This window comes from Excalfactoria chinensis, chromosome 9, assembly GCF_039878825.1.
Source record: "Excalfactoria chinensis isolate bCotChi1 chromosome 9, bCotChi1.hap2, whole genome shotgun sequence".
In the NCBI taxonomy this organism is placed as follows: Eukaryota; Metazoa; Chordata; class Aves; order Galliformes; family Phasianidae; genus Excalfactoria; species Excalfactoria chinensis.
Genome location: NC_092833.1, coordinates 415,478 through 442,470, shown reverse-complemented (window position 1 = coordinate 442,470; position 26,993 = coordinate 415,478). Strand labels below are relative to the sequence as shown.

General features: G+C 44.3%; 1 protein-coding gene across 1 annotated transcript in view; it reads right to left on the bottom strand.

The window, feature by feature from the left end:
• Positions 1 to 26,993, bottom strand: part of VPS8 (VPS8 subunit of CORVET complex) — a 60,825-nt gene that overhangs the window by 8,232 nt on the left and 25,600 nt on the right. Inside the window, exons 28-44 of the mRNA XM_072344648.1 lie at positions 26,532 to 26,603; positions 23,926 to 24,045; positions 22,319 to 22,375; positions 21,978 to 22,060; positions 20,816 to 20,900; positions 19,566 to 19,664; positions 17,355 to 17,444; positions 16,890 to 16,936; positions 12,764 to 12,905; positions 12,071 to 12,160; positions 11,591 to 11,633; positions 10,758 to 10,861; positions 9,701 to 9,779; positions 8,319 to 8,401; positions 2,914 to 2,994; positions 1,648 to 1,817; positions 610 to 778 (exon numbers count right to left, since the gene is read on the bottom strand). Of these exons, the coding sequence (XP_072200749.1) occupies positions 610 to 778; positions 1,648 to 1,817; positions 2,914 to 2,994; positions 8,319 to 8,401; positions 9,701 to 9,779; positions 10,758 to 10,861; positions 11,591 to 11,633; positions 12,071 to 12,160; positions 12,764 to 12,905; positions 16,890 to 16,936; positions 17,355 to 17,444; positions 19,566 to 19,664; positions 20,816 to 20,900; positions 21,978 to 22,060; positions 22,319 to 22,375; positions 23,926 to 24,045; positions 26,532 to 26,603 (1,614 nt within the window). The remainder of the gene's footprint in view (positions 1 to 609; positions 779 to 1,647; positions 1,818 to 2,913; positions 2,995 to 8,318; positions 8,402 to 9,700; positions 9,780 to 10,757; positions 10,862 to 11,590; positions 11,634 to 12,070; positions 12,161 to 12,763; positions 12,906 to 16,889; positions 16,937 to 17,354; positions 17,445 to 19,565; positions 19,665 to 20,815; positions 20,901 to 21,977; positions 22,061 to 22,318; positions 22,376 to 23,925; positions 24,046 to 26,531; positions 26,604 to 26,993) is intronic.

Below are 26,993 nucleotides of genomic sequence, written 5' to 3'. Positions count from 1 at the left end.
GGGGTGGTGACAAATACCCAAAGCACTGAGAGGCATATAGGAACAAACCCTCCCCAGTGAGCTCTGGGACATGGGACATCCCATTCAGAATTCCTGAAGACATCCCAAAGATGGGATTTTGCTCAATCCCCGACATGCTTTGCTCAGATACAACTGCAGCAGGCCTGACTACATGCAAGCTTCTTTAAACACTGTGCTAGCATCTCTCACCCAGAGCCAGGCTGCCCAGCAGCGGGGCAGAGCAGAGGTTCAATGGCCCAGCCACAACGAATGCACCAACTTCTACTACATGTTTTACATAAAACACAGCTAAATACAGTTCAAAAGGAACTGTTCCTGCTCACCCACCTCAGTCTCTAACAAATGAGTTTCTTCAGGCAGGTATCAGCTCTGCTTCACCCTGGCTAGCAGTTCTGGATGAACACATTTCCATTTCTTGTATACCCACACCAAAACTAAGTGACACCCACCAATGTGGCACACTACCTGCCAATGCTGTTGGACACTTACTGATCACAGGCTTCTCTGGAAGCAGAGTAAGACATAAGAACACAGCAATGTAGCACTTCTCTAAGTTAATTTGGAGAGCAATCACATGAGGAACCTCACCTGTGCCAAGGAGGTTCCGCTTCCTTTTTTCAGCTCTGAGAAGTTCTCACTCAGTTTTCCTCCCTTGTTGCTCGAGTTGCATTTATAGCACATCCACTGCATCGCATCTTTGCTTACTGCCCCGCATTCCTTACTCAGCAGGCACAGGGAATGGTATAAGTGGCCGCAGCTGTAAAGGTGAGAAGATAAATCTGTGAGGTGCTTGAAAGCAGAGCACTGCAGCCTGACAGCACTGCGCTTCAGAGAGAAAAGCTATGGCTAATGGGAACCAAGGCTGCTTATTGGTAACCTCACATCAGCAGCATGCATGCTCACTTCATACCTGCACGCTGCCCTGCAGGACCTCTAGACTTACTCAAAAGAACAGCAGCAAATGCCCACTTGTTGATGCAGCTGCAGATCTCTCTACTAAGGTAAAAGCCATCCTACATTTTACAGCTGCCTGGCCACAGATAGGAATATCAGTGATGCCAGAGCACATAGTCAGGTATACCATCAATCTGAGGTGTACAAATACAAGGCAAATAAAACCACTTCTTGGGACCCAGTGGACACCTGTAGGCTCAGCCCTCCCCAGCACAATGCTCTGTACTTGAGATGGAACAAGCAGTACATCAGCTAGCAGCAGAACACTTCATTTTACACCCCTCCTTTTACTCGCTGCAGCCAGTTTCCAGATCATTTATGTTTTATGAAGCTCTCTATAAAGTGTTCCTGCCATAGTTCAGTAAGGGCACACAGGCAGTTATGGATATCGACTAGGACTGTGCTGCCTGTGTACAGCAGGGAATCACCTTCTGCTAACACATGCACTGCCAGGTTAAATGACAGGGGAGCCCACAGCTTTCTGCACTGCTCTCCCAAAACTGCAAGGGAATTCCTTTCAGCTGAGGCAGAGCTGGCTGCATGCAAAGAAGGCTGGCTGAGCAGTCTGCCTGCCAACCCACGTACAGTGCAGGGGTTGTGCTCACAGGAATACTTCTGTGGTCATATTTTTTAAGCTAATCATCTCACCTGTGACTCTATGCCTCACTTTACCTGAAAACGATGATTTCATCTGCGCTTTCTTGCCTCCTTTTGTACTGCTGTAGACAAATGCAGCAGTAATCCTGCTTTGGGGTAAGCCCTCTAGTGACAGAAGCTCTTAGGTTACACAGGGACCAGTGGAGATCATGGTTTAGAAGGTTCGTGGTCGTCTCTAAAAGGGTCTGCATGGAAGACAATATACAGAGGTCATTTTGTCATCTCCTTAGTGTGAAAGCTCCATACTCTCCAATTCTTCACAATGAGGATTGCTAAGAACAAAACCAGCCACACAAATTGCTTCTCCTCACATGTTTTGCAGCTGCTGCCTTCAGAACACTTAGCCTTTTATCACATGTTAATGCAGACAATACCTCTTCACTCTTAAATGGATAGATAAGTGCTTTATTGATTTTTGTCCAAGAGCAGTTAAAAGAGATGTGGGAGAACAGGCTCAGCTTGTCATCTTCCCTACCAGACCTCTCTTTTTCCTCTTTACCTGGTAAATCACTGCATAGAACCCCTACTTTGTTAGCAATGCACAGATAAAAATCAGAGCCCAAATACACTGTCACAATTAGAATGCAAAAACAAACAAAAAAAAGCGAATCCCATCTGCTGACTCTGAGATCTCCATTTCTGAAGAACCAACAGCAAAACACCCTTAGTTTTGAGCCGTCAGTGATTCATAGGCAGCAACAAAATAGAGATCAGGGATACCTGGTCTGTGATGTGTTCATGCTCCATTACAGCAACACTGAAAAGACTTCAGAGGTTGCACTGGTGGTTCCTTGGGAAGGCAATAATCAAAGGGAATGGCCTGGTTCAGATACAATGTGCAGCCTACACCAGGCACTGACTGAACAGAGAGCATGTGCTGCTCAGGGCAGACCCCCTAAAGAACACACAGACCACCCCTTTATATCTTCAGTCCCCTACAATAAACCTATTTCCCATCTTACAGATTAATTTAAAAGGCACTTTGTATCCCTATCTGCAGGATAAGCTGGAGAAAATGCGGGTGTTGATGCTTCCAGTACATTTAACACAGAATTCAACTACAGAGATGTTCACATCACCACGTATCTGTCAGTCCCTTCATTTGCAATCTGTTGGTGAGCAACACAGACTCATTCCCCAGATCACACAAATATAAATCACTTGCATGGCCATTTACTTTGCTCTGCAGTGAAAAACAGCAAATGAGAGAGTAGTAAGCTGGATAGCTACAAATAATGCCTGTAACAAACAGTGGATAGAGCAGAAGCACATGTAACTTACTTGTTCATAGTTAAATGTGTCCAGCATTCCCAAGATGAGACCTTGAATTTCTCCAAGTTTCCCTTTTCCATAAACTGGATCCTGTGTGAAAAAAAACCAAAACACTGTAGGACACCATCATCTATTTTGGTTGCATTTCTTCTTTTCTTCCTTCTTTTTCCCTCCCTTCCAGACTGGTATTGCACATGGCAGTTAGGATCCTGTATTTGAAGACACTGTATGTGCACAAGGGAAGCAGAATGATCAGATGTATTGAGGGGAAAACTGGTGATTAGCAAAACGGAGTAGATGACAACATCAATATTAATTACTGTACTCGAGTCCAAATGCTTTTAAAGTGACCCTGGAAGCTCCAGGAGCTGCAGGAGGTGGCTGGAGGATGCAGACCAGCAGGAAACACCCTGCAGCAACAGAGCAGGCAAAACAGCACTGAAGTCAAGCTGCAACACCCAGAGATCACCACAGCAGCTCCAGTGTCTGCCAGGCAACCTGGCAACAGCCTTTCCAGGAACCATGATGGGCAGCAATGCCAACGTGCAGGCGCAAAGAAAAACAGCACTGAGTAACTTCACTCAAGTCAAACCCAGCTGAAGCTGAGGAACACACAGGAGCTGCAGAGGCTCCCTGCCACTGGATGAGTGGTACAGCCTCAAACAACATGGCATTTTCCTTTTGCATGCATAATTCACAAGCAACAGCATTGAAAGTGCACTGCACTGAGTCACTGCATGAATTATAGACAGCGGCAGGGCGTGCACCACTTCCATCAGCACCTATGAGATCTACAACAGAGAGAATGTTGGGTTTGGATTCACCAGATACTTCTGCGGCCAAGGAAAGCCAAAGAGGTAACTCAAACTGCTCAGATGAAACCATTTACACACAGCAGATTAGCTGCAAGTAAACACTTTGAAAGCAAAGTCTTTATTGAGGCAGAGGAGGAGGAAGAAGAGACAGAAACAAGTGAGGAACAGAAAAGCCACCCACAGATCTGCAGAGGAGGAAGGTGAGGTGAGGGCCACTTTCCCTGTTGCTCAGTTTTTCTCCAGGCTCAATATCATCTAAACCAATAGCAGGTAGGAAGAGAATCACCTTTTTCCCTAAAGGGGGGCCATGTGGTCCAGCAGAACCCTACATGGAACATGGCAGCATCCATGTGCAAGCAGCTCAAGCACATTTACTTCTAGCAGCCATTAAAGCCACGGCTGCACAGGGCTGGGCTGCCTACCTGCCTCAGGAATAACATCTGGAGCTGTAATTTCACATTCTTAGCAAGTTACAAAGCCGTCCTCCAACCAGCTGGTTTCAGCCCCCACAGAATTTATAGTCACAAGAGCCTTCTAAGTTCAATTACTTTTATGAAAGAATATGTTTCATTAATTCCACCTTATAAAATGTGTCACCATCCAGGATTTATGTGTGCTCCAATACACAGCACGGGATGGCCCATCACTAGAAACCAGCTGTGCCAAACGAGGAACAAATCACAGCTGCTTTTTCCAGACTGGGTATTTCCATGGGAGCCTGGGAGCACTCAGCACAGCGAGCTGGAGCCAACTCCACTGCCTGCCTGGTGTGAGCAGCACCAGCAGGTCAGGGAGAGCTGGCGAGTCCCAAGCTGCAAACCAGAGCTGCCCTTCTTGTTTGAGGCAACAGCTGCTTCTATTTGCAGAATGTTCCTAAGGATTAGAGCTCCACAAGAGAATTAACTCAACCTTTCAGGTCTCTTCAAACAATGTCCACATCCTTAACGACACGACATTTCAAGAGCATTTCTCTAGTATTGCTCCTAATATGGTTATTTCCGACTGTTTAATAAATCATTTTTGCTAAGGACGAAAAAGAACATGAATATATTGATCGTTATTTCGCATGACTTCAGTAATACAAAGTTGAGCCGGTGTGCTCTCACAGGAGATGTAGGGAATCCACAGCCATAGAGCTGCTGAGAGCCCATTGCAAGGTGCCCTTTAGCACTGAGTGTTGGTTGCAAAGTTAACATTTGCCAAAGGTATAATCTCTAAGCAGTTAAGCCCAGAAAAGGAAGAAAAACAGTGCACAAAAATTGGAATACTTTAATTCCTTTTCGGAAAAGGGAAGATAATCTACCTCCGTTTATTGATGTCATTCACCTTATATAAAAAAAGAAAGCAATAGTTAATTCCTGGGCAGCTGTTCCACCTTGCTGGCAGCAGATCCAGCACACCCATGCACTGCCACGAAGACTCAACCTCTGCTGGAGCAGCACCTGAGGCCACCTGCAGACTTCCCAAACAGCCCCTGTCCTTCCTCTCAGGTGCCACAGAAATACCCTGAGGGCATCAGAAAGGCTGCCTGTTCCCCAGGGCCCAAAAGAGCTTATTTAAGAGTATTATTCATGGTCACAAAGTGGCACTGGAATGACACTTGCAAGGAGTCCCTACACAATACTGAGCCAAGACAGCACTGCTTGGCACTCGGTTTTAGAAGTTTAGGTGGCTTCAAAGAGCCACTAGAGAGCTCTGCAAAAGGAACATACACCCAGGGCTAATAAAAGGGAGACGCTCTAGCTCAAAGAGTTGCTCAGAGTGTTCTTGGGAGACACCATGCATGTGTGCCATGCTGTAAATCTCCCCAGCCGTGCACTGAAATGGCATTCCCAGGCAATCCAAAGAAGCAGATGACAGACCACACTACACAGGGAGCCAAAAAGTCCAGTGCACTATAACACGAGGAAAGTCTCCTTCCTGATCCCAATCAAGTGTTCAAAGCCTCTGAACATTACAGCTGTGTACCCAAGCCATGGCCACACCACAGGACATGGAAACATCATCTTTCCAGCTGAGTACAAAGCACTTTTCTTCCAAGGGCCAACCTGTGCACCAAAATAAATCCAGAAGAAAACCTCTCACAGGCACCCAGAGAAAGCTTTGAAGCAATAGTTCAACACAACACAGCTACAGCACAACCGAGAGCAATGCCGGCCTTTCAGTCTCACAAAATCCCATTCAGAGGTGCCCTGCTGGGCCCCAAAGGCCACAGAGGTGCTGTGCAGAGCCCAGCACAAACACGCTATCAAAAGATCCCACATCCCAACACAAGGAAGATGACAAGTTGGCAGTGTATCTGTAGCAGATTATAATGTATCTTTAAAACCTACACTCCCAAGCAAGGAAATCAATGCACAGCATCCTGGCCCATAATCTAGAGAAGATTAAGAAAATTCCAAGGCAAAAATCCACCTTAAAACAGCCAGCAACTTCTAAAGGATATAATTAGACTGTCCAAAACAAAGCTTCCACAACAACCAGAGGAATCTCAGAGGTACAGTGAGGAGGGGACAGCTGATGCCTTTGCTGCCTACAAACGATCACTGTTGGACCCATACATCTTAGGTGTTTGCAAATACGCCATTAAGTGAATGAAATCTATGAAAGAATGAGTGTTTAGAGGCTATCTGATAAAGCAGTACTATGCTCCCTTCCACAGGATCTTCTAATGAGTTTTACAACACCATTTTCCCCACACTGCTTTTGAGCTACAAGGTACCCATTCCTACTCCTGTTCTGTGAAGCTATTTTGCTAATAGCCTTCATCAGGAGTCCCCTCTATTAGAATGCATTTATGGGAAGTCAGCACCTCTCCCCATTTTTAGTTCTAGCTGCAGAAAAATATGTGCCTGATTAATCCCAGTTTTGTCAGACTGAATTTGTAGGGCTGACCAGGAAAACAGAATGAACAGCAGCAGCTCTTCCCCATACTTCCAACCCCAGTGAGCAGAGCGGGGGTTGCTCTAAAGAACACCTTGGACATTGCTGCCCCAGTAGAAGGCTGTCTCAGGATGCACCTTGGACATCCTGTTATCCTTTGCAACAGTGCCTCCACTTTTATGAGGGTGGACAGCGATAGGACAAGGGGGAATGGTCTCAAACTGAGACAGGATGCTGGGGTTGGATTTTAGGAGTAAGTTTTTCACCCAGAGGGTGGTGACGCACTGGAACAGGTTGCCCAAGGAGGCTGTGGATGCCCCATCCCTGCAGGCATTCAAGGCCAGGCTGGATGTGGCTCTGGGCAGCCTGGGCTGGTTGGTGGCTGGTGACCCTGCACACAGCAGGGGTTGGAACAAGATGAGTATTGTGGTCCTTTTCAACCCAGGCCACTCTGTGATTCTCCACACCAACCATTTCACTCTATAGCAGAAATGCACTCCATTCTTCTGTTGCCTCCAGAACACAAATGCCAGTTTCCATAGAGGCTGTTATAGAGAGTTTTCCTACTAAAAGAGAGACTCTACAAACAAAAAAGGGCAAGAAATATTTGAGGGTTGCCAAGTTTATAGAGTTTCTAAATCTTCCCAAAGGAAAATGGGATCCTCCTACGAAGAGTAGCACCTCTCTGTTCTGGTTATTCTCAGTACCAGCCAAGAAAGCCTCCCTGCCAACCTCCAACCTCTTCATTCACAACTTCTGGATCATTTCTTGCCTATATTAAATATCAAACAACACTCCACAGGAAGCTGTACCTAATGTCCCACTAAAACCAAATGAAACATTACCGAAGGGACATTAAGTTTGCTTGACACTTTCCACCCTTGATAAAACCATATTTTATTTGATCACAGTTTCATCACTCTTTTACATCTTTCAATGTCATTAATTGCAACTTTCTCCAAAATCCAAGACTGTGCTTGATATTCACGATCAAACTATCAGGCTGCTACAGGTGTGCACTCACCCTGTGAGGTCTGCAGCTTTCCTACTCCTTCTTCTATCTGTGATAGAAACTGAAGAATAATTCAACACCTCCTCAACCTTCCTGTTTTTCCACTGAACAATTCAACACGAATCTGTTTATGATCATCCAACCCAATGTATTCACAGTCACCAATTCTGTGAGATGGCTGCTGCCACAAAAAAAATAAATATCCCCAAAATTGTATTGTACCATCAGTTAAAAGAACCCAGCCTTGATATCTCTCCTCTTCGAAGCCTACAAGCTTTGATTTAGTGTTTTCATAACCATCTACCCCAGCACCTCAGCTAAATGCCTTTCAACAAACGTGGTTCTGAGCAGTTAATAGTGGCTTTGCAGCTGGAGCAGCCTCCAGAACTGCTAGTTTCAGTCTCAAAGTAATTACAACCTTCGAGATAATATTTCTTTTGGTTTGCAGAAATTACTTCCATTGTCTCCACATGAGTCTGTGCGCTCCCACATCTCCTGAGTCCAACAAGCCTTCCAGGTCACCCCACCAAGTTTTATGACTTACTCTCACTGACTGAATGTTTACTGTAATGCTTTGAACCAGACAATCGGTTAATCTGACAGAAATTGCTGCCTCATCAGGAATGTGTTCAGCTCTTCCCAGTGAGCGAATGGCACAGCTTGGTAAAAGTTTGTTTGCTATGTTCTTCCCCTCAGAAACTCACCTGTAGGATTCTCTGCAGGATGGAAGGAAGGGCGATAAATGCAGCCATGTTGTTCAGCACTTGCATCGTCAAACTCTTCAAGGCTGAAATACCGTGCATGAAAAGTCACCAACGCTCATGAAGATTCAAGGAGTAAAGAAGTGCATCTTTCAGATTAAGAGTTTTATTTCAGTTCATCTTTTCCAATATGAAAACAGTTCTATCACTTCTTACCTCACGCACATTTTGCACTAAGCATTTCAGAACCGTCAGCATCGCGGTGCCTCCCCTCCCACTTCCTACATACAGTAAACTTTTAGACCTTCAGCCTTTCTTTCTAACACTGCCACCCACTTCTCTCAACCTGCATCCCTTGTTCATGTTATAATCCCACTGACTCTAAACTCCCCTGGTGTTAGCATCTGTGTGAAACATTTTTTCCTCTCTTGATCCCTCAGTTCCCTACAGTAAGAGCCAGTATCTGATATATGTGGACAACAGCAATTCAGCTTCTTGGTGAGGATAATTAGATAGCTAGAGCAGTTTGGGAATTAGCACATTAAGAATGAAAACAAAACCAGTTCTTTGGTATCCAAGTGTATTATGTTCTTGCCAATTCTGGTGTCACTTCAGCTCTCAAAACAGCTCACTAGGGAGCATCCTGAATTTAGAGGCAAAGATGAGCTGAGGGAAGAGAAGTGATTTTTATGTTTGGTTCATTCAGCTCCACAAAAGGCTATCCCCATGGATCCAGATACAGCTAACAGCCACTGGAAGGGAAGAAATGGGGAGCCCAGACAAGGTGACAACCATCACATTTTCCTGTAACACACTGCAATCCTTGGCCATGTGTAACTACAGCCACTGTGAAGCAGAGGGCTGCAATCAAGCAAGAGGCTCTATTATGTCCTAAGATGTCTCAAATCACCCACATAAAAGGAGGCCTTTCAAGAATACTGTTCTAGATGTGCTGCTGACACCCACAGTAGATCCAGAGAGCTGGAACTAAGATTAGAGAATTTAGTTGATGTATTTATGTTCTGCTCGTTTTAGGTCAACAGACAGATGCAAAGGTAGAGCACAAAAAGTCCAAGCAGAAAAGATGGCAGTGTTACACCAGGAGTAACCTATGTTTTCAAGCTTACTCAGAGCCAGCTGTACTCAGCTGAGGAGGCTGTGATAGGGTCCCTGTTCCACCCAGGGCTTAAAACAAGAAGTACTCAACAGCTGCAGCCACCCCATATGACCTCACTGAGCTTAGTGCTACAGCCATTACAAGACAGATCAACTGCAAGGGCAGGGAGAGCAGGAAGTGAGTAACAAAACTGCTTTTCATCTATTCAGTCAGTAGAGGAGGAAAGAAAGCACACAGATTTGGGGCCGCAATAAGTCAAAATACTTACATTCAGCATATCGGTACTGTGAAGAGCCAGACAATTTCTGTGGGGACATCATAGCCTCCAGCAGAGGAAACCAGAGGGCCTAAAAGGATTGAATGCAAGGGAAAAACAGTAAGAACACAGGAAAACTACAAATGAGGTGTGACCAGTATCACAGCCCATTTCTAAAGGCTCACTTCCACATTATGAGAAACAGAATTACATTTCCCAGGTTTTTGTCTGCAGAGGAACAGAACCAAAATGCATTAAAGTCATTGCAAAGTACTCATGAAGAGCAGTCCAGGTTGCCCCTCTCTTAGACCAAGATACTGTTTGACTGAGATCTGAGCACAGAACACCTCTGGCTCCCGTTGTTCCCTCTTTCCCTTTCTCGCTGTTTCTTTCCTGGCATTGTGATAACATAAAGGAATCGACTTTCACTCCATTCTTGACTCCCAGACACGACAGCTCTTCAGACACAGTATTCTCAGTTCTGAATTCAGTTACCTATGTTAAGCACACTATTAGAAATAAAAATAGGTTCTGTGTCAGTGACATCAGCAAAACGAAAACACAGCCTAATTCTCTCTGCAAGAGCTGAGGCAAGCTGTGCCGTCTCCAGCCTTTAAAGATCAGTCTGACATTAAATTCAGGATTCATGAAGAATTCAGAGCAGCAGTATTCCACAGCCACAGTGCAGGTAACACCAGAAGCTTTCTACCACCACTAAGCTGGCTCCAACCTAAGCATACCAGTGCCTTTGTGTGGTGTTACAAAAGCCACGATCCTTTGCTTTCTTTAGAGTCTTATTAGCATTCAACCTAAATTTCAACTGGAGCTAAAAATGGAGAAAGGATACGGCCTAATCCACTTCTTCACTGCTGGTATGCACTTTATTTTCTGCTTCACCCTTACAAGCAAACATTTCTCTTGTGGGTTTAAAACCTGAGCAGCAAGAAAACAAGGAAGAGCCAAACAACAGCTGCCTGAGACATGCCAGTATGGAATAGGTGGGGAAAGGAAGGAGCACAGGAAGATAATGCCTCTGGAAATGCAGTGATGCATGTGTTTATTCCCTCACCTCTCGCTGTTGCTGGTTTAAGTTGTGTGAATTCCTCTGGCAAAGGGCAATTGTTTTCATTAGGGTATCTTCAATGCTTTCGAGCAAGGGGAGTTCTGCTGAACCTAAGAGCGGGGTGAAAAATAAATTGCCAATGCAGAAATGATTACGTATGTTAACTCCCAGTCGTTCTGCAAAATAAATTCATGCTGTTCTCCTAAAAGCTGCTCCCTACAGTGAACTACTGCATTATAAAGACAGGTCCTGATTTTTTGCACTTCAGTAGATGCCCTATTTATTGCAGCATTTAAGACTTTTCATGTAATCAAATACGGAAGATTTAGCCGGAGTGCAGGATACAAGTAACAAACACAAGCACTGTATTTGATTAGGTGCACCCTTGATTCCTGGGTCCAGAGAAGAGTGCAGAACATTCTTACTTCCATGAGAAGGGTTTTCTTAAATAAGCTACTGCTATACTCAAGGTCATTACTGTTCATAGCTAATGACTGGTAAGGCTCAGTAATGAGTCTGAATGGATTCTAACAAGGAAAACGTTTCTGGTAAGGCACTAAGAGTAACGGCTGCCATCAGGAGTTAACAGAACAACCCAGCAGACACAATAAAACCCATCGATTTGCTTACAAGTCTCAACAGTGATCAAAGTAACAGATGAAGGAAGCGTAATCAGAATAACTGCCACAGCCACGAGGATGTAAAGTTAAGAAAACGTCACCACAATACCTAAAAACCTGGAAGAGCACCTCATTATGCCACTTGTCAGACACACATTTCATATTGTTTCTGCATCCATCCCTTTTTAAGAGAAAGTGGAATTTAAGTTGGTGACTTACCTCCATCATCTTGTGTAAGCATCAGCAACTTGCTCTGCAATCGCTGAAACAAAAGAGGGATCTCAGAACAGTAAGCTTGCAGAATGTTGATGGAAGTGTTTTTAAAGATAGGGCTACTAGGGCTCGCCTTTATTTTCCTCCCCAGTACAACTGGCTTTGTAGACATTTCTTTCCAAATAGAGAATGAAAAACAGAAGCTAACATATTTTTGATTAAGAAGACCAAATTTCAGTATTATCCACTCAGTGTTTGAAGACAGCATTCACAGTAAGCTGGAAAAGTACAGTGACCTGCTGAGCCTGCGCACAACTCAATGTGCCACTTTTTGGCACAAGGTAAACTCCTACATGGACTGCAGCGGGCAATTGGGAAGCAATGGCAGTATCAAATCTTAATGCAGGACATCGTGCTGATGGAGAGCCTGGCAAAAATGTGACATTCAGGCAAAAATGCCACATTCAGGATTCCAGAGTACTGTACCTCGAGCATAACCAGAAAGGCACCGTGGATATCTCCCTTCTTCTCCAGTAAATATGAGGAAGCTTCATGAAGCTGATGTTTCTGGGTTATCTAAGTTTAAAAAATAAATAAATAAAAAGTGAACATCTATCTGAAGATATCTGCCAGAGCCTGTTTACTCCCCAAAAGGACAGCTGCATGTTCAGAGATGGTGGGTCTGCATGGGCACATCAGCCAGGCTGAGCACCAACAGGACCCTGTCTCCCACCCCTGCTTACACTTGGTTCTAAAGCTGTGCTATGTTGCTGCCATCGGGATTACAGTCTTTAAATTGATGAAATCCACATCAAGGATACATGATAAGTCAAAATTTTCATAAAGGGAAGAAACAGTCACTGTCCAGCAGTGGTCAAATTTCAGCAGCGCTGCTACCCAAAAACTCTGGCTTGTTTTATTTCAGATACCTTCAACACGTTAGTCAGAATTAACACAGACTACCTGTATTCTGCAGTTACTTGGAAGATTCAGTACACTGCTGGCCTTCCTATAAGCCCTGAGACTAAACTCAAGGTCAGTACATTAAAATACAGCTAACCATGCTGCAGTTTCGCAGCTCAAGGGGCCCAATATTGAAGAACTGATCCAACACTTTGGTAGGAGCTGATGTGAATGCTTCCCCCAGCCCCTGTGTCCTTATAAATGTGTCTTTTCTACCTGGATGGTTTCCTCCAGCCTGCAGTACTCCAGGACTTTCAGTGTCTCCAGAACATGGTCAGGGCTGTGCTGACACAGCAGCTCGATGAACTGCTCTGTGATGTGGGGCGGTAGGTGCAGCAGGTCTTGGTTGATGCCTTCCCTGGAATAGGAAAAGCACAGAAGTCAAATTTGAGCTCAGAAGTTTGGCTGGAAAGAAGAGTTTCTAAGAAGCTCTATTAGGAGGCGTTCCATTTGTTCCACAACATATTCTACCAATGCCTCAGCATACCTTGGACTATCAAAGATTCCTGAGAGGCTTCAGCACTGGCATCTCCTCAGCAACTCAATGGCAAAGACACGCAAAAACCCACCTAATTTATTTGATAAGCTTTATGATCTGAGCTGTTTTTAGATGCTATGTGTCTGTCCTGTAGAACTCACCCAAGCATGCTTGAAGAAATACTGCCTTTTGCTTACTGTTATTGAAGCTGTTCCTTGACCCACGTTATTGCTTTTTAATGCATCTTCCACTGGAATATGACCTCTCTATCTACATCACTCAGATATGCCTTCATGCTTCTGTTAAGGAAACACCCTCAATTTTATTCAGTATTTCTTGTCAAACTGAACAGAACTAGCAAATTGCTCTTGCAGAGTCCATAACTACACACTAGTTGATTAGTGCTGGGTCACTGGCAGAGCAGGTTTCCACCTGTAAAAGTTTCAACATTCCCTGCATATTGCTCAGGACTGAGCCAAAGGCTGCCTCTGCTCTCAAGGGTTTTGCAATCAGCTGCACACGCAGAACTGTATTAAACAGGAACTAAAAATATCTGCCTCATTTCCCAGTGTGAGATCTGCTTAATCAACGCATACAGGTGGAGTCCCCACCCACTGCTGTGCTTCCTGCCCTTGCTGTCTCCCTGATCTCCTCTGCCACGATGGCCAGGCACCCAGCAAAGCAGACCCCACGCTGCTGTGGGTAACTCTGCCTGCACTGACCTGCTCAAAAGGCCAGACTGCAGTTCAGCTCCCTCTGAAAGGAACTTCTCCAAAACCCTTCCAGCAGCAGCTGCTGGAGCTGCAGTGCTTTGTGCAATGAGCATTTCCCAATCCCTTGGCTTATGAAGTAAACTTATAATGCGGGGGAAACAGAACAGAACTGTGTCCAGTCCCCACAGCTATCCCTGTATCCTGACTGGTTTTAACTCATCTTGTTTTTAAAGAGCAACACGAAGCAAGAGATTTCCAAGAGTTGGGATGACACCGATGATCCTTCTTAGAGACAGACAGAGCACCTACATGCAGCCTTTCAAAATGAACAGCAGCTCCTCACTGCACACTAAGCCTCATGTAGCAGATCTCAGATTGATTACACGGAGGAACAGCAGAAGTTGATCCTGTCTAGGCAACACAGCTCTCAGGCCTGTTCTGAAGCTCCCGCTGGGAAAGAAAACAGATCATGGTATGCATTTAGGTTTGTTACCTCTCTGAATGGGAATTCATAACCAGGGGATGCACTGATGTGCAAACCCTATGACTGTGTGATGGGAGAAGCTGTTTCCTGGGAGCTACGAGGATTCCCATCAGCCAAGAAAGACCAGGAGAACACTGTGCCCCCAGCAAGCCAAAAGAAGCCTCATGCAACTGCAACATTAACTGCTTGACTAGAAATCATATATGCCCAGAAATGAAATAGTACTGATCAGGCTGTCCAATATATGGATGCGACTGTGCAAAACTTGGTGTCCAAGCTGTAGCATTCCAACAAGTGCTCCACTGCTCTGCTAGACTGAAGGAAAGAAAGGCAAAAAAAAAAAAAGCATTTGTCTAAAGCAATTTCTGCCTACAAAAATGGGAAAAACAGCAAGCCATGCATTTTTAGCATGAGAACAAAATTATGGTACGGAAATCATTCTGACACCTAGCATTTGTGACTTAACCAGCAAGCCAATCCTTTCCTTAACCATTTCACTTGAGAAATCCAGACAAGCAGCAAGGGAATGGATTTTGGTAATGTTAAATACCAAGCTGCTGTCCTGAGCCTTGCAGATCCTGCCCAGCCCAGCACCATCAGGTTCTCCTTCAATACCCCCAAGGCAAACAGCTCCCCAGCCACACTCTGTGTGCTCCTTTCTGAAAGGAAGAGACCACCACCCATTCCTCACAAAATGTGGCACAGCTGAGACTTGCTGGAGCTGTGGTTGGCTGTCAGCAAGGAGAGCCTTTGTTACACCCTGCAAGTTTTGCTATCTGTCAGTATGTTTACGGACACTGCACTGCTAAATACATGCTGGTACAATGTATGACTTTGTATTGCAAACACACATGCTTCATTGCTTTTTTTTTTAAAGAGTTTAAAGTGGAAACTGGCAATGGCTGTGATTAATGAACTGAGTAACATACATTACAATCTCCACTTTCTGTGGCTGCTTACAAGACATGAGCGTAAGGACATTCAGTTTTAATTTCCCTGAGCAATTCCTGTTAACCCTGTTTTCTCCCTTCCCCCTCCCAGCTCCTTTAAAATAAATCTCCAGCTAAATTAAATGGGCCAAATTAATCCCTAATGCAATTCCACCAACTCAGCCTCGTTACAGCGGCGTGACGCGCCTTGTCCCCCATACCATCAAGCTACAGTTTGTTTCTGAGACAATCCAAGCTTCCTTGATTCTCTATTCTAATACAAATTTTGCTCAGAAAAAAGCACATAAATATGTAGATTGACTGAAAAGAGACAGCTGTGGTGAGACAAACCAAGTCAGTGATGAAGGTATCAGTATAGTACAAAGAATGGCTGTATCTGCAGATTGGGTCCTGCACAGTCAGGCTTCCTCCTCCCCCCTTGGGGTATGGGTCAGCTCTCCTTGTCTTAGAAGCAGACAACCTCAGAGCACTGAGAAATAACCAACAGGACCTTGAATGTTACTGAAGAGATAAAGATAAAAGGAAAAAAAGGAAAAAAGGTCCCCCCAGTAATCCAGGATCTCTGTTTCTTAATGGCAACGCAATTCAATAACAACAGCTTAAACCTGGAGAACTCCCTCTTTAAGGTCAGTTACAGTCACACATGAATTCATGGTATTTAATTTTGTTCTTTTCTGTGCAACTTTCCCACCTCTGCTTACTGAGTAACCTGGCGACTGCATCTCAGGTACTACGGGGCCCATCCCCATTACTTGGGATGCAGAACATCACACTGCAGTAGAGCATTAGAGGAGTTCGAAGCACAGCTGGAAGAGGAATGCTGACAAATTCTGCTATGATGCAGATGGCAAAGTAAGACAGGTCACAGGGCCTGGGGCCATCTGCTGAGTCTGTGAGTCTTGGGGGGAAAAACAGACATCTTTTGGAAGATCAGATAAAGAAAGTAACCGTAACTGTACTCCAATGAGAACTGAAACATTGACACTATATCTTATATCTAAATACATTACCTTTTCCAACTCCTCTTCTCCATAAAGCGCAATTAACTTGTAGCTAATTGTCAAAGTGGGATCTCTCCTAAAATAGCATTAGTAATTGCTATCGGATATGTGCACAGATAAATGCCTCACAGAATAAACGTATAAAATCGAGGTCTTGGAAGCATTTGAAACTGATTCAACAAAAAGAGAACGCTCAGTGCTGAAATACTGAAAGAACAGGAGCAGATGGAACAAGTAACTGGTTAAAAGCTTTCAATGAGACACGGCAGGAATTCTGAGATGACAGAAATGCAAACAGTCTCCATAGATCAAAACACGTTTCGGTGTATGCGAAATCTGAGCAGCTTGGTCAAGGAATCAAACCAGTGGGTGCCCAAGAACAGAAATGTCAGCTCAGTCACAGGGGAACCATTTCACAGCCATCCCAAAGAACCTGCTAGGGCAATGCCCACTCCCCATCAACGTGGGGGAGATGTTACATTGCATTTATTGGAACCCACACTGCTTCCCAGTTAGGAAGGCAGGCGTGGGCTCTGCTTTAAGATAATCCCTAGAGCACTTATTTCTGTGCTACACTTCTCACCTTCGGGCAGTCTGAAGAGCAAATCACCTTTTCTAAGCCCTCAAACTGGGTGCAGACTGCATATTGGTGCACTGTGCCAAACAAAAGTGTTTTAAGTCACAGAGTTTGCAAAAGGTCAGATTTGCTCACGTACCTCGGGTCAAGCAGACTCCTCAGAAACTGGAAGAGTAAGAACTGGTCCTGTACAATAGGAGGAGACAGAGTATTATTACTTCGAGTAATTAGCTGTAATGCAGAGATTCCTGAACTACTTTCATGGCTCGTGGTTGGTGCCTTTAGACATTTGCCTTGAGTAAATAATTATGCATCACTCTCTTCAAGAATATTTGCTGATCGGTGATTGCAAGCCATACTGCACTCCAAACTGAAAACTGCATTATCAAGTGATGCAAACAACACAGAGATCATAAGATTTTATGGCCAGAACATTACAAGCATGTGCAATAATCCATCTGTAATAATTCCTGCAGCAGAGTATCTACCAAGCTATTTTTCCCCATTTATGACACAGCACCAACTGGCCATTACCCCCAGCCATCATTTCTTACACAACCCCATTGTAACGAAGTGCCGACATTAATGAGCTTTGACACTGTACCTGAAGGTTTGCAATGATGCTCTCAATCTGCTCCGTGAAGTGGATGGCCACCAAGTCAGCTGCTTTACATGGGCTGAGTAGCAATAACTCCTTTGGAGTGGGAAACACAGTAAAAATCATTAATTTTACAGTAATTACAATATAATTATGCAGCATCACTGAGACCATTCATACTGTAACAGCATCCTTCCCTCCATGAAAGCTGCAAGTTGTAAAATAATGAGTACTACCATACAAAAAATGATTATGAAAAAAACTAGAAGGGTGGCATGTAAAAAACCATCTCAGCTCTCACTTGAGGAAATGATTTCATCAAGTTTTCTGAAAGCTGTGCTTTACTCCATGCCAAGAAGACCAGCTAGTACCAGCTGGGAAGAGTTCCAGCCACAGAAAGGAAACAAAGTCATCAGTTGACTCCAGGACATCTCTTAGTGTTTAAGGGGGCTTGAACTGAATCAAATCAGAGACTTAACTGCAGATTTCCCATAACTTAATTCCTCTGATATCTGCTCAGACATTGAAAAATGTATAATTGCTTTATGGAGTAACAAGAAAAAAATTCTTTAAGATGCCTGTAGGTTTGCCTCCTCTCAAGCCTAACCCAAAAGTCTTCCTCCAAAATACCAGTTTAAACAGCACTGAACATGAGTTTTCACTCCCAGCGTTTCCAAATGAGAAGCGACTGCTTCCAACCAGTACTGGGTACTTGGCAACCCTTCACTAAAGATCCTGCTAAGGCTGCAAATAAACAAAGACAATTGGAAGCATGATAAAGAAAGAAAACATCCATAAACATACATGCAAGGAAAAGAACTGAAGAAGTTACTCATCAAGTAGCTTGGTCTCCAGACAGACATAGCAGCTGGCATTCACTGAGTTTGGGGGCAACAGACAACAGCAAATAGAGGAAAGCAAGTTATGATGAAGGGTGTTACTACTTCTCCAGACTGGAGGACTAAACCTCCATCATAGAAACAGCATTTTGTGAGGTTTCCAGCACAAAATTTGTCTTCTGCATTGTATGCAAAGCAGTTCTGCGGTGTGTGACCCCAGAAGATCTTAGCATCACAGCAATGCAATCAGAAGGATGCAGGAACGCAGACAGCATGAAAATGGACATCAAGGAATAACTGCTATGCAGGGTGATGGAGAAATGGAAAAAGCACCTATCAGAAACGTTCTATTTCACAACCAGCAAGAAAGAAGCATTAAGAGGAAAGCCTCTCTAGAGGCTTCTAGTTTCAGCTGAAGAAGCTGCTTTCCTGCTTTGATACCTCAGCAGATAAACTGACAGTTGTTCGAAGGCCTAAAAATCACAGCAGCATCCTAGTAAACTATAATGTCCTCATAAAACTCACTATTATAAGCCTTCTGAATGCTTGAGAACAGAACTAATGCACTGGAGAAGAACAAAGCCCTCAGTCCAAAGCTCCTAAGCCACGTGAAACTGCAGACACCGTTCACCAAGCCCGGAAAAAGGAATATGTCAAAAGGAAAGAAGGGGGTGACTCCAGCTGCAACACCCAACAGAGGTGACCTACAGAAAAGATTATTTGCCCAGCACATTTCTGGAAGAAGGTGCAAAGAGTACAGGGAAAGGGAAGCTCAGATGCTCACTGGGCACTACTAGAGTTATAATGGACTCCCCCTGTCTACTGACTGGGCAGTTATTTCAGACAACTCCACCTCCTGAAGCAAAGAAAAAACTGAAGAGATAGGAAAAGTTATTAGATAGATAAAGCCTAGCAACAGTCTGCATCTTACAGCAGAAGCTGTGACCCCATTTTCCCATAGGTTAGAATTGCCAGGATATCGAGGTTGAATGCTATCGTCGTTGTAACATGACAAATTTGATACCACAGACTGTGAAGTCAGCAGTATCAATGTCCTGACCTCACCGCTGCTGCACATTCAGGAGATACAAACACCTAAGTGTGGATCACAACCCTGTTACACAGCACTTCCAAGCCATCATCTCCTGATACAGTCCCATCATCCAAAAAGCAGCGCTTGAAACCAGGAAACCAAGGAAGCCAATGTGAATTTAAGAAGTGCATTTGCATTATGAGGCTACTAAGCCACACAAGCAACTTAAAGTGAGAGCTAATTGTTTTGTTCAAGCCACAAAACACTTCTGCTAACAGAGCAGCACCAGGCAGAGCCAGCAAGTGAACAGGAGCTCAGGTATCATGGGTGTAAGACAGACTGTACCTCTATATGTTCCAAAGCTTTCTGCCACACTGACTGCTTTTCTTCAGCACTGTAGCCAGGCATGGACAGGATGTTGTGAATGTAGTTGAAAACTTCTTCCTGAAAAGCATGAAACCATAAGTGGTACAGCGTGCTCTTCAACATTGGTAACAACAGTATCGCTGTTAACTGCCTGAGGATGACCTTAGGGCTAGTACTCTGTTATTAAGCAAGCCAGAAGCTTCCTGAAGAGCTGCCAGGACTAAATAACATAACATAAACATAACATAACATAAACATAACATAACATAAACATAACATAAACATAACATAAACATAACATAACATAAACATAACATAAACATAACATAAACATAAACATAACATAAACATAAACATAACATAAACATAACATAACATAAACATAACATAAACATAACATAAAACATAACATAAAACATAACATAAAACATAACATAACATAACAGCCAAGAGGAACAGAACCAACAACGACACTGAAAGTGTTAAAAATGAAGGTCTGAGCGTCCCTTCACTATTGCAGGCAACTACCTCTTGCCCACAAGGAAGAAGGACAGGACATCAGTCCTCAGCTAACAGTACAGGCAGAGAAAAGATTCCTCTGCCAGAGGGTGGTAAAGTTTTCCCCAGTGTATTCCCAAATTCTTCCTTGACATTTGCCTCTCCCCCAGGTCCTCCTACACAGTTCTCAGCTCAGATACTCTCCTGCATCACATCTTTAGACCACCTCACTACCATAAACCCCTCTCTACTGCTTCACCCACACAACCTTCATAGCACATTCACAAGGAGCTGCTGAGAACACATTTGCCAGACTCTGCCCCAAGATTTTGCTGGCAGTAAAGAAGAGAATAGCTCAAAAAACTGCAGCGGATTTGCAACTAATAGACAACTAATATGCAAAAAGAGGGGACTAATGACAAAAAAAAACAAACAACAGCATTGCCCTTGGCAGCATTTGCAGTAAATCACAACCAGCATTTGAGTTTTACCTATGAACAATGACTAAACTGAAAGAGAAACCAAAACCTCTGAAGCTTAAAAAGTCAGCTCCTCTCCAACACATGCACACAAGTACAGAAGCCTTGACTACAAGAAAACTCAGCAGTACAGGAGGGCATGTTTTGAGACAGAGCTACAAGCAGACAGCAGGGCTGCTGTACCCACACATGCTACTGCCAGCAGGAAAGGCTGACAGCTACGGAGAAGAAAGGAGAAATGTACTCACTCACCTTTCTCACTGGATCACGCAGGTAACAGTCAATGATTTTGTCATAGCGAAGCTCTCGTTCGTACATGAACTCACAAATCTGATAGCTAAAATGAGAAATGAGGTTTCACTGGCGTTGCTGTTCTTAGATCATCTCGCTTTTCCATAACAGTCAGCTCTAAGCTAGGCCAGTGCACGATACTAATTTGAAGAAATACACTGAAAATGACTCAGTAATGTGTTATGACACCTTCTTAGTTTCAGCTTTTAATAAACACCTTTAATATTTTGAGTCAGGAAGACACGGGAGGAAAAAAGGTGCAACTGAAGCATAATGCATGAAGACACTGCTAAATAGCTTCGTGCCACGGGTCCTTTAGCTCCAACAGAAATAGCAGAGCTGGTGACTTGGGCTCCTGCAAGCAAGATGGATATTCAGTGATCCAACTGATTGTGGTTCTAATTCTCAATGCCTTTCTGAATCCTATCAGGGCTGAAAAATATGATGTAGTCACTCCCCTTGGACATATGAGAGAACAGACGTGGCACACCCTACCATTATCCACCCCTGTGGTGCTTCATAGCATGGTGAATTAACTCACATAACATCCAAACCGAAGACTTGGATGAAGATGCTTTCCCTGTCTGACTCTGTTCAGGCATAACAGACGCTTTCTGAAAGGGTAAAGCAGCTAAAGGAGATGGTGGTAATTTTCAGCCTTCCCAGACACTGAGCTTTGTCTCTCCTACTCAGTTCTATAACAAGTACCGTGGGGGTGGCTCCAGACCCTTGCATGCTTCTAAAATCCACCTGTGGGCCTCACCCCGGCAAATCATCCCCATCTGTCAGTGGTAGAGTATTCAAACAGACAGCTATACGTTTGAGCACAATCTGGGCTCTAGGATAGGAAGTGCCAAAGTGTATCAAGCCGCACAGTTTCATGCTGAAAGGTTCTCACGGGTCTAACAGAAAGCAATGGTAAGATAAGATGGAGCAAGCACACCCTGTGAGATTAGAAGAGAGACAGGGACAGATAGATGTGAACATATTAAATGAAGCATTTGTGAATGCATAGGGAAAACAATCTTAAACAAAGCTGTGAAGGAGAAACAAGACGTGGAAGAAAAAAAGGCTACGGAGGAGTTTTAGAGACGGTATTTATATACTGTACCCAGCAACTTACAATTCAGCTTTTTCTGCCATTTGGATAAGACGGCTCTCTTCAAACTGCACTATCCCTCCTGCCTGCAGCAGTTCTAACAGCACCTGCAGACAGGAAGAGCAGTTATTTGTACTGCAGCTGGAGTCAGTGCCATACAAAGGTATATTGCTCCTGCTCCACTAAACTTTGCATGTCCTGCTCTGTACAACCCTTCAGGTCATCACTCTTATACTAGCTAACTGCTTGGGCATACAGCCTTCACTATGACCACCAGGCAGCATCTGTGCCCACTGAGGGCAAACTCTGCTCTACAGCCTGGACACACGTAGGGCTTACAGAAACGTTTCCTTGAGGGCCATTACCTGCTGCCTCTCTGAATGCCGGGAGTCATCATCCGGACTGCATAGAAATTCAAGGACCTGTGTGAAGATGTAGAAGTTAGCAAGAATTAGACCTAGTTAACATAAATGGTGGCCCGTTAATTTTTTCTGTAGCACAAATAAACTAACAAACACACGTCCCAAACTCCAGAATGGGTTTGGGTGCACTCAAAGGAAGCAGCTAGGCAAACCATGCAGGCAATCTGCTGATCAAGATGCACGAGTGTCCAGCAGCCCTCAGTACAAGCAGACTGCGAGCACCAACACTGGCAACAGCAAAGCAGAGCACAATGGTACAGCTTGGATTTACAACTACTCATCTATGAGTCATCTCATCTCATGGATGAGAGTACTCATCTCTGCTCGATCCTGTAACTAAGGACATTTAAGACTGCTGGAGTAAACAAGAACTGCTGAAGGACACCATGGGAGGGAAAATCGTGACCCTGCACCTGGATCGAGGAGCAGCCTTTGGGCATCTCAGGGAATATAAAAAAAACTCAGGTGACCACATGGTCCTTCTCTGGACTATACACAAAACAGCTGCAATCACTACCCCAACCCTTCTGACTTCTCTCCTGGGCTGTGCCATCTCTTCCAGAACTCAGGAAAATCACATAATTAAAACGTATCAATATCCAAATCTATTTAAACTCAGTAAATCTTTTGTCTGGTCTTAAATTAAAACGAAGAGGCCTTGGGTTACACCAGGGGAGGTTTGGATTAGATGTCAGGAAGAATTTCTTCATGGAAAGAGTGGCATTGGAACAGGCTGTCCAGGGATGTGGCAGAGTCACCATCCCTAGAGGCACTTAAGGGACATGTGGATGTAGTGTTTAGGGATGTGATTTAGTGGCAGAATTGTTAGCCTTCAATGACAGTTGACTCAATGATATTATGGGCCTTTTCTAACCCATTGCTTAGCAGCGTTCACATATCCATATCATTACTGAAGCAAAACTACTGTAGCCATTAAAACCTCCTTCTCATTCCAAACAATTTCTAATATAAACTTAACCTGTGCAAGCCTCAGGCATACATTGATGCCTTTCAGTCTGTTCCAAACAGCAGAGAAGGATGGTGGCCACAGGAACTATAAACTGACAGATACAGACATATACAACAGCTCTATAAGTTCAGGAGAGTCATTTTAGTTGGCACTCTTTATCTCCTTACGCCGATAATCTTCCTAGGTAAAACTAGTGACAACAGAGTCACAAAACAATCACTGGGGCTTAAAACAAGCAGATTAGTTCCTGCCCTTGCAGGGCTGTTTTACCCCTCTTGACACGCTACTGACCACGGAAATCTGCCACTCCATGGAGAAGAGCAGAAGCATTGCTACACTAATTCCAGCTCCTACAACCTGACACTATTTCACACGCAGTTCCAGCAGCAGGCTGGAATACACACCTCACTGTGCTTCAGTGGTCTCTACTGCTCTGCTTCTTCGATACTACAAAGTCCCAGCAGGACACTACCTGCTTTGTAATGCCACAGGACTGCCTCAGTCTGCAGCACCAGGCACAGCTTCTGTGGGGCTGGATCCTCTTTAGGATTTTTTCTGCTCCTCAAAAAAGATCGCTTACCTGATCAAAAAGCGTTCTGTTCACAAACAGCGTGTTGTTGGGCTTGGCCAGCTGACGGGCAAGGAAAGTAAAGAGACAGCCAACCTGCGATGGGGTGAAGTCAGAATTCTCTACCATGACCTAAGAATAATCAAGGAGTAAAGAGAGAAACAGAAATGTGACCAACTTTTCAGTTGCCTATAGGAAACTAATTACAATCCTGCAACAAGAAAGCACTGCACAGCCATCCTATGCCTTCTCCTGCCTGAGGTACCTATACAATCTCCTGCTGCTAGTCCAGACTAGAGCTCAACAGACAAGCTACCTGCCTTGACATCCAACTGCACGTGGCCTGAAGATGCAGGCAGTGTCCTCTTTGTTCAGCACTAAAGGGAAGAATTCTTGCATGCCCCTAAAGTTTGGTGCTCCAAATAGCATCAAGGAAACTCACCTCTATCTCCATTTCTGCAGCCTGTGTTTATCACTGGATATGTGACTGAGCTCCTGGGCAGAGAAATGTCACACGAAGAAAAACAACCAAATAAATAATTATAGGAGAAAACAATGCATTTGACTTTAAGCCTCAGGCATTTACCACTTCAGCTGTGGTATGCAGAAGAACTGATCAAATGACTCAATGACAAGTGTGGGCTTGGAGAAAACTTTCTTTTCTCACATTGGATTGTTAGTCAGTCACTGTTTTGAGAAACCTGTGGCTGTGCTGACTCAGCTTGCAACTACAGAAAGCCTGGGTATCAAAAAGCTGCCACAGAAAGGGTCTGAAATCAGCAGGGTGCTCATCGCCTGACTGGCATATGGAGAGGAATGGCACTTGGTGCCTCCTGCCTGCAAAAGGAAAAACCCCTCAAACACCAAGGGAAGGTGAAATGCCTCTGTTTGGAGAATCCCCCTTCTAAGAGCAGGGCATTTAGCTGGAAGGAAATCCATCACCTGAGCCACTCTGTCACTAACACCTACAAGGTGCTCTAACAAAGCCTACAGACAGCGTTTCACACTTCATAACCTCATCCAGTGTAAGCCTGGGAGATGCAGCTGCTTTCTCCAAGTGACTTGGAGTTCCAGATCCCACAAGATGCTAATGGTTACCTTACACAGACGGAGGCAGACAGTTTAGACACGTTAAGGAATTGAGTCCAGCTCTGTTTGAAACGCTACCACTTCATTTTAATTTTCTGTTTACAAAGCCTACTTCATATAGGAGCCTGGTAAGAATGACATTAGCTTATGGCATTACAAATATGGTTGACTAGTTAAAAAAAAAAGGGATTATTTTAGTTGTTTTGGATTTGTTTTTTCACAAGCCGGATCCTCATCAGTCCTTGGGAAGATGAAACTACCAGAGCTCTGATACAGAAACCTCAGCAAAGCTGCAGGCCAAACACCTGGGCATTTTGAAACATGACCATTGGCAAAAGTTACATCTGCTCTATCTGTGTTATCCAAAGGACTGTAAAAGCATGGCTAGTTCCCAAGTGCCGACGACAGATATCTATTCCATTAAAAGACCTAAGATTTTTCAAGGCTTTATTCAGAAGGAGAGCAGATTCCAGACAAAGGAAGGCAGAGTTCTTGTAACACCAAGCCATTTGTCTGCAGGTGCATCTCATCCGGCAGCACTTCTCAGCAGCTGCCCTCATTTGCCTCCCAGGAAGCTGTGCTGGGCTCTGTTGCAGGAGAACAGAACCCATTTGTGATGTGCTCAGCAGCACAGAGCACTTACAATTTCTCACAGCCTGCATGGTGCTGCAGGAACACATCCCACAGTAAGTCCAGAACACAGCTGCAGTGTGCCACCTCCTGCTGACAGCAGCTACCAACACACGGGCTAACCCAGCACAGAGCTAACATCCCAAAAGCAGCACCCAACTCAGCAGGGCTCACTGCAGGTCCCCCACAGAAGCATTTCTCAGGTCACCCAACGCAGCTCTGTCACTGAATTCACTCATTGCTGCCCTTGCTTCCATCTATCAGTGATGACAGTGACAGGGAAACACTGCTTATGATATGTTTATACATAAACAGCTTCCAAGTGGAGTTACTCATTATTAATGCTGACAGCTACGAAGGGGAAACCAAATGGCATTTGGCAGCAATAGCTTTTAATGAGAACATTGTTAAGGAACACAGTCTGCAGATGACAAGTGATTTCTACACTACCAGCCTGATAACTCTGACATTCCCCTTCTCTCCCATCTCCTAAAGATAGGCCTGTCATTCTGAGCACGTTACATCCCAAACACAGCACGCGCAGACATGGGAGCAGGGTTTCATCAGAAGAGCGGTGGCATCCTGCCAAGCACAAGGTTCTTGGGACTGAGAAGCAGAAATAAATGAACTGAAAAGTGCAGAAAGAAGGATCCTAACAACAAAACACAACCCAGGCGTAACCACGGATAGGATGGAGCCCTCTCTGTCTCCTTTGATGTCATGTAGCTTCACTCTGAAACACACAACCAACAAGCCTTGGCCATGGTGAATCCAAGCCCACTTCCTCAGTGGTGTCACCCAGTGTGGGACCAAAAAGCCCTCATCTATGTTATAGGCTTTACTGCAGTTATAAATAATCAGTCAGATGGAAGCACAGGTTAATTTTTAGGCACACTCACTTTCAGAAGGATGTCCACAATGCGCTGTTGATATTCCACAGCCTGCTTGTCATTCTTAAAGTCTTCAAATGTCTGCATGAGGTGAAAAACACTGACATCACCTGAGGAATGCTGGCAGCCCCAGAAATGTAAGCCATCATGAAGCAGCAGCCACATTGCAAAGCCAACAACACATTTAAGCCCGTCATGTGCATATGACCTAGCAGCAGTTTCCAAGACACAACTTGCTTTTCTGTAACTGCTACAACAGTTCTTACACACTTAATCAAAGTAACAGGCCCAGATAGAGGGAGGAGATTCAAGAAACTTAAGACAGAAGGCCAAACCTTAGAAAATGGAGAAAGATGTCAGTGCTACAAAGGAACTTACAACTACTCTGCTCCTGGTTTATCTATGCTTTAGATGGCCTCTGCTTCCACAGTGCTCACTACAGAGTGCACCACATGATCATTATAACTCTTA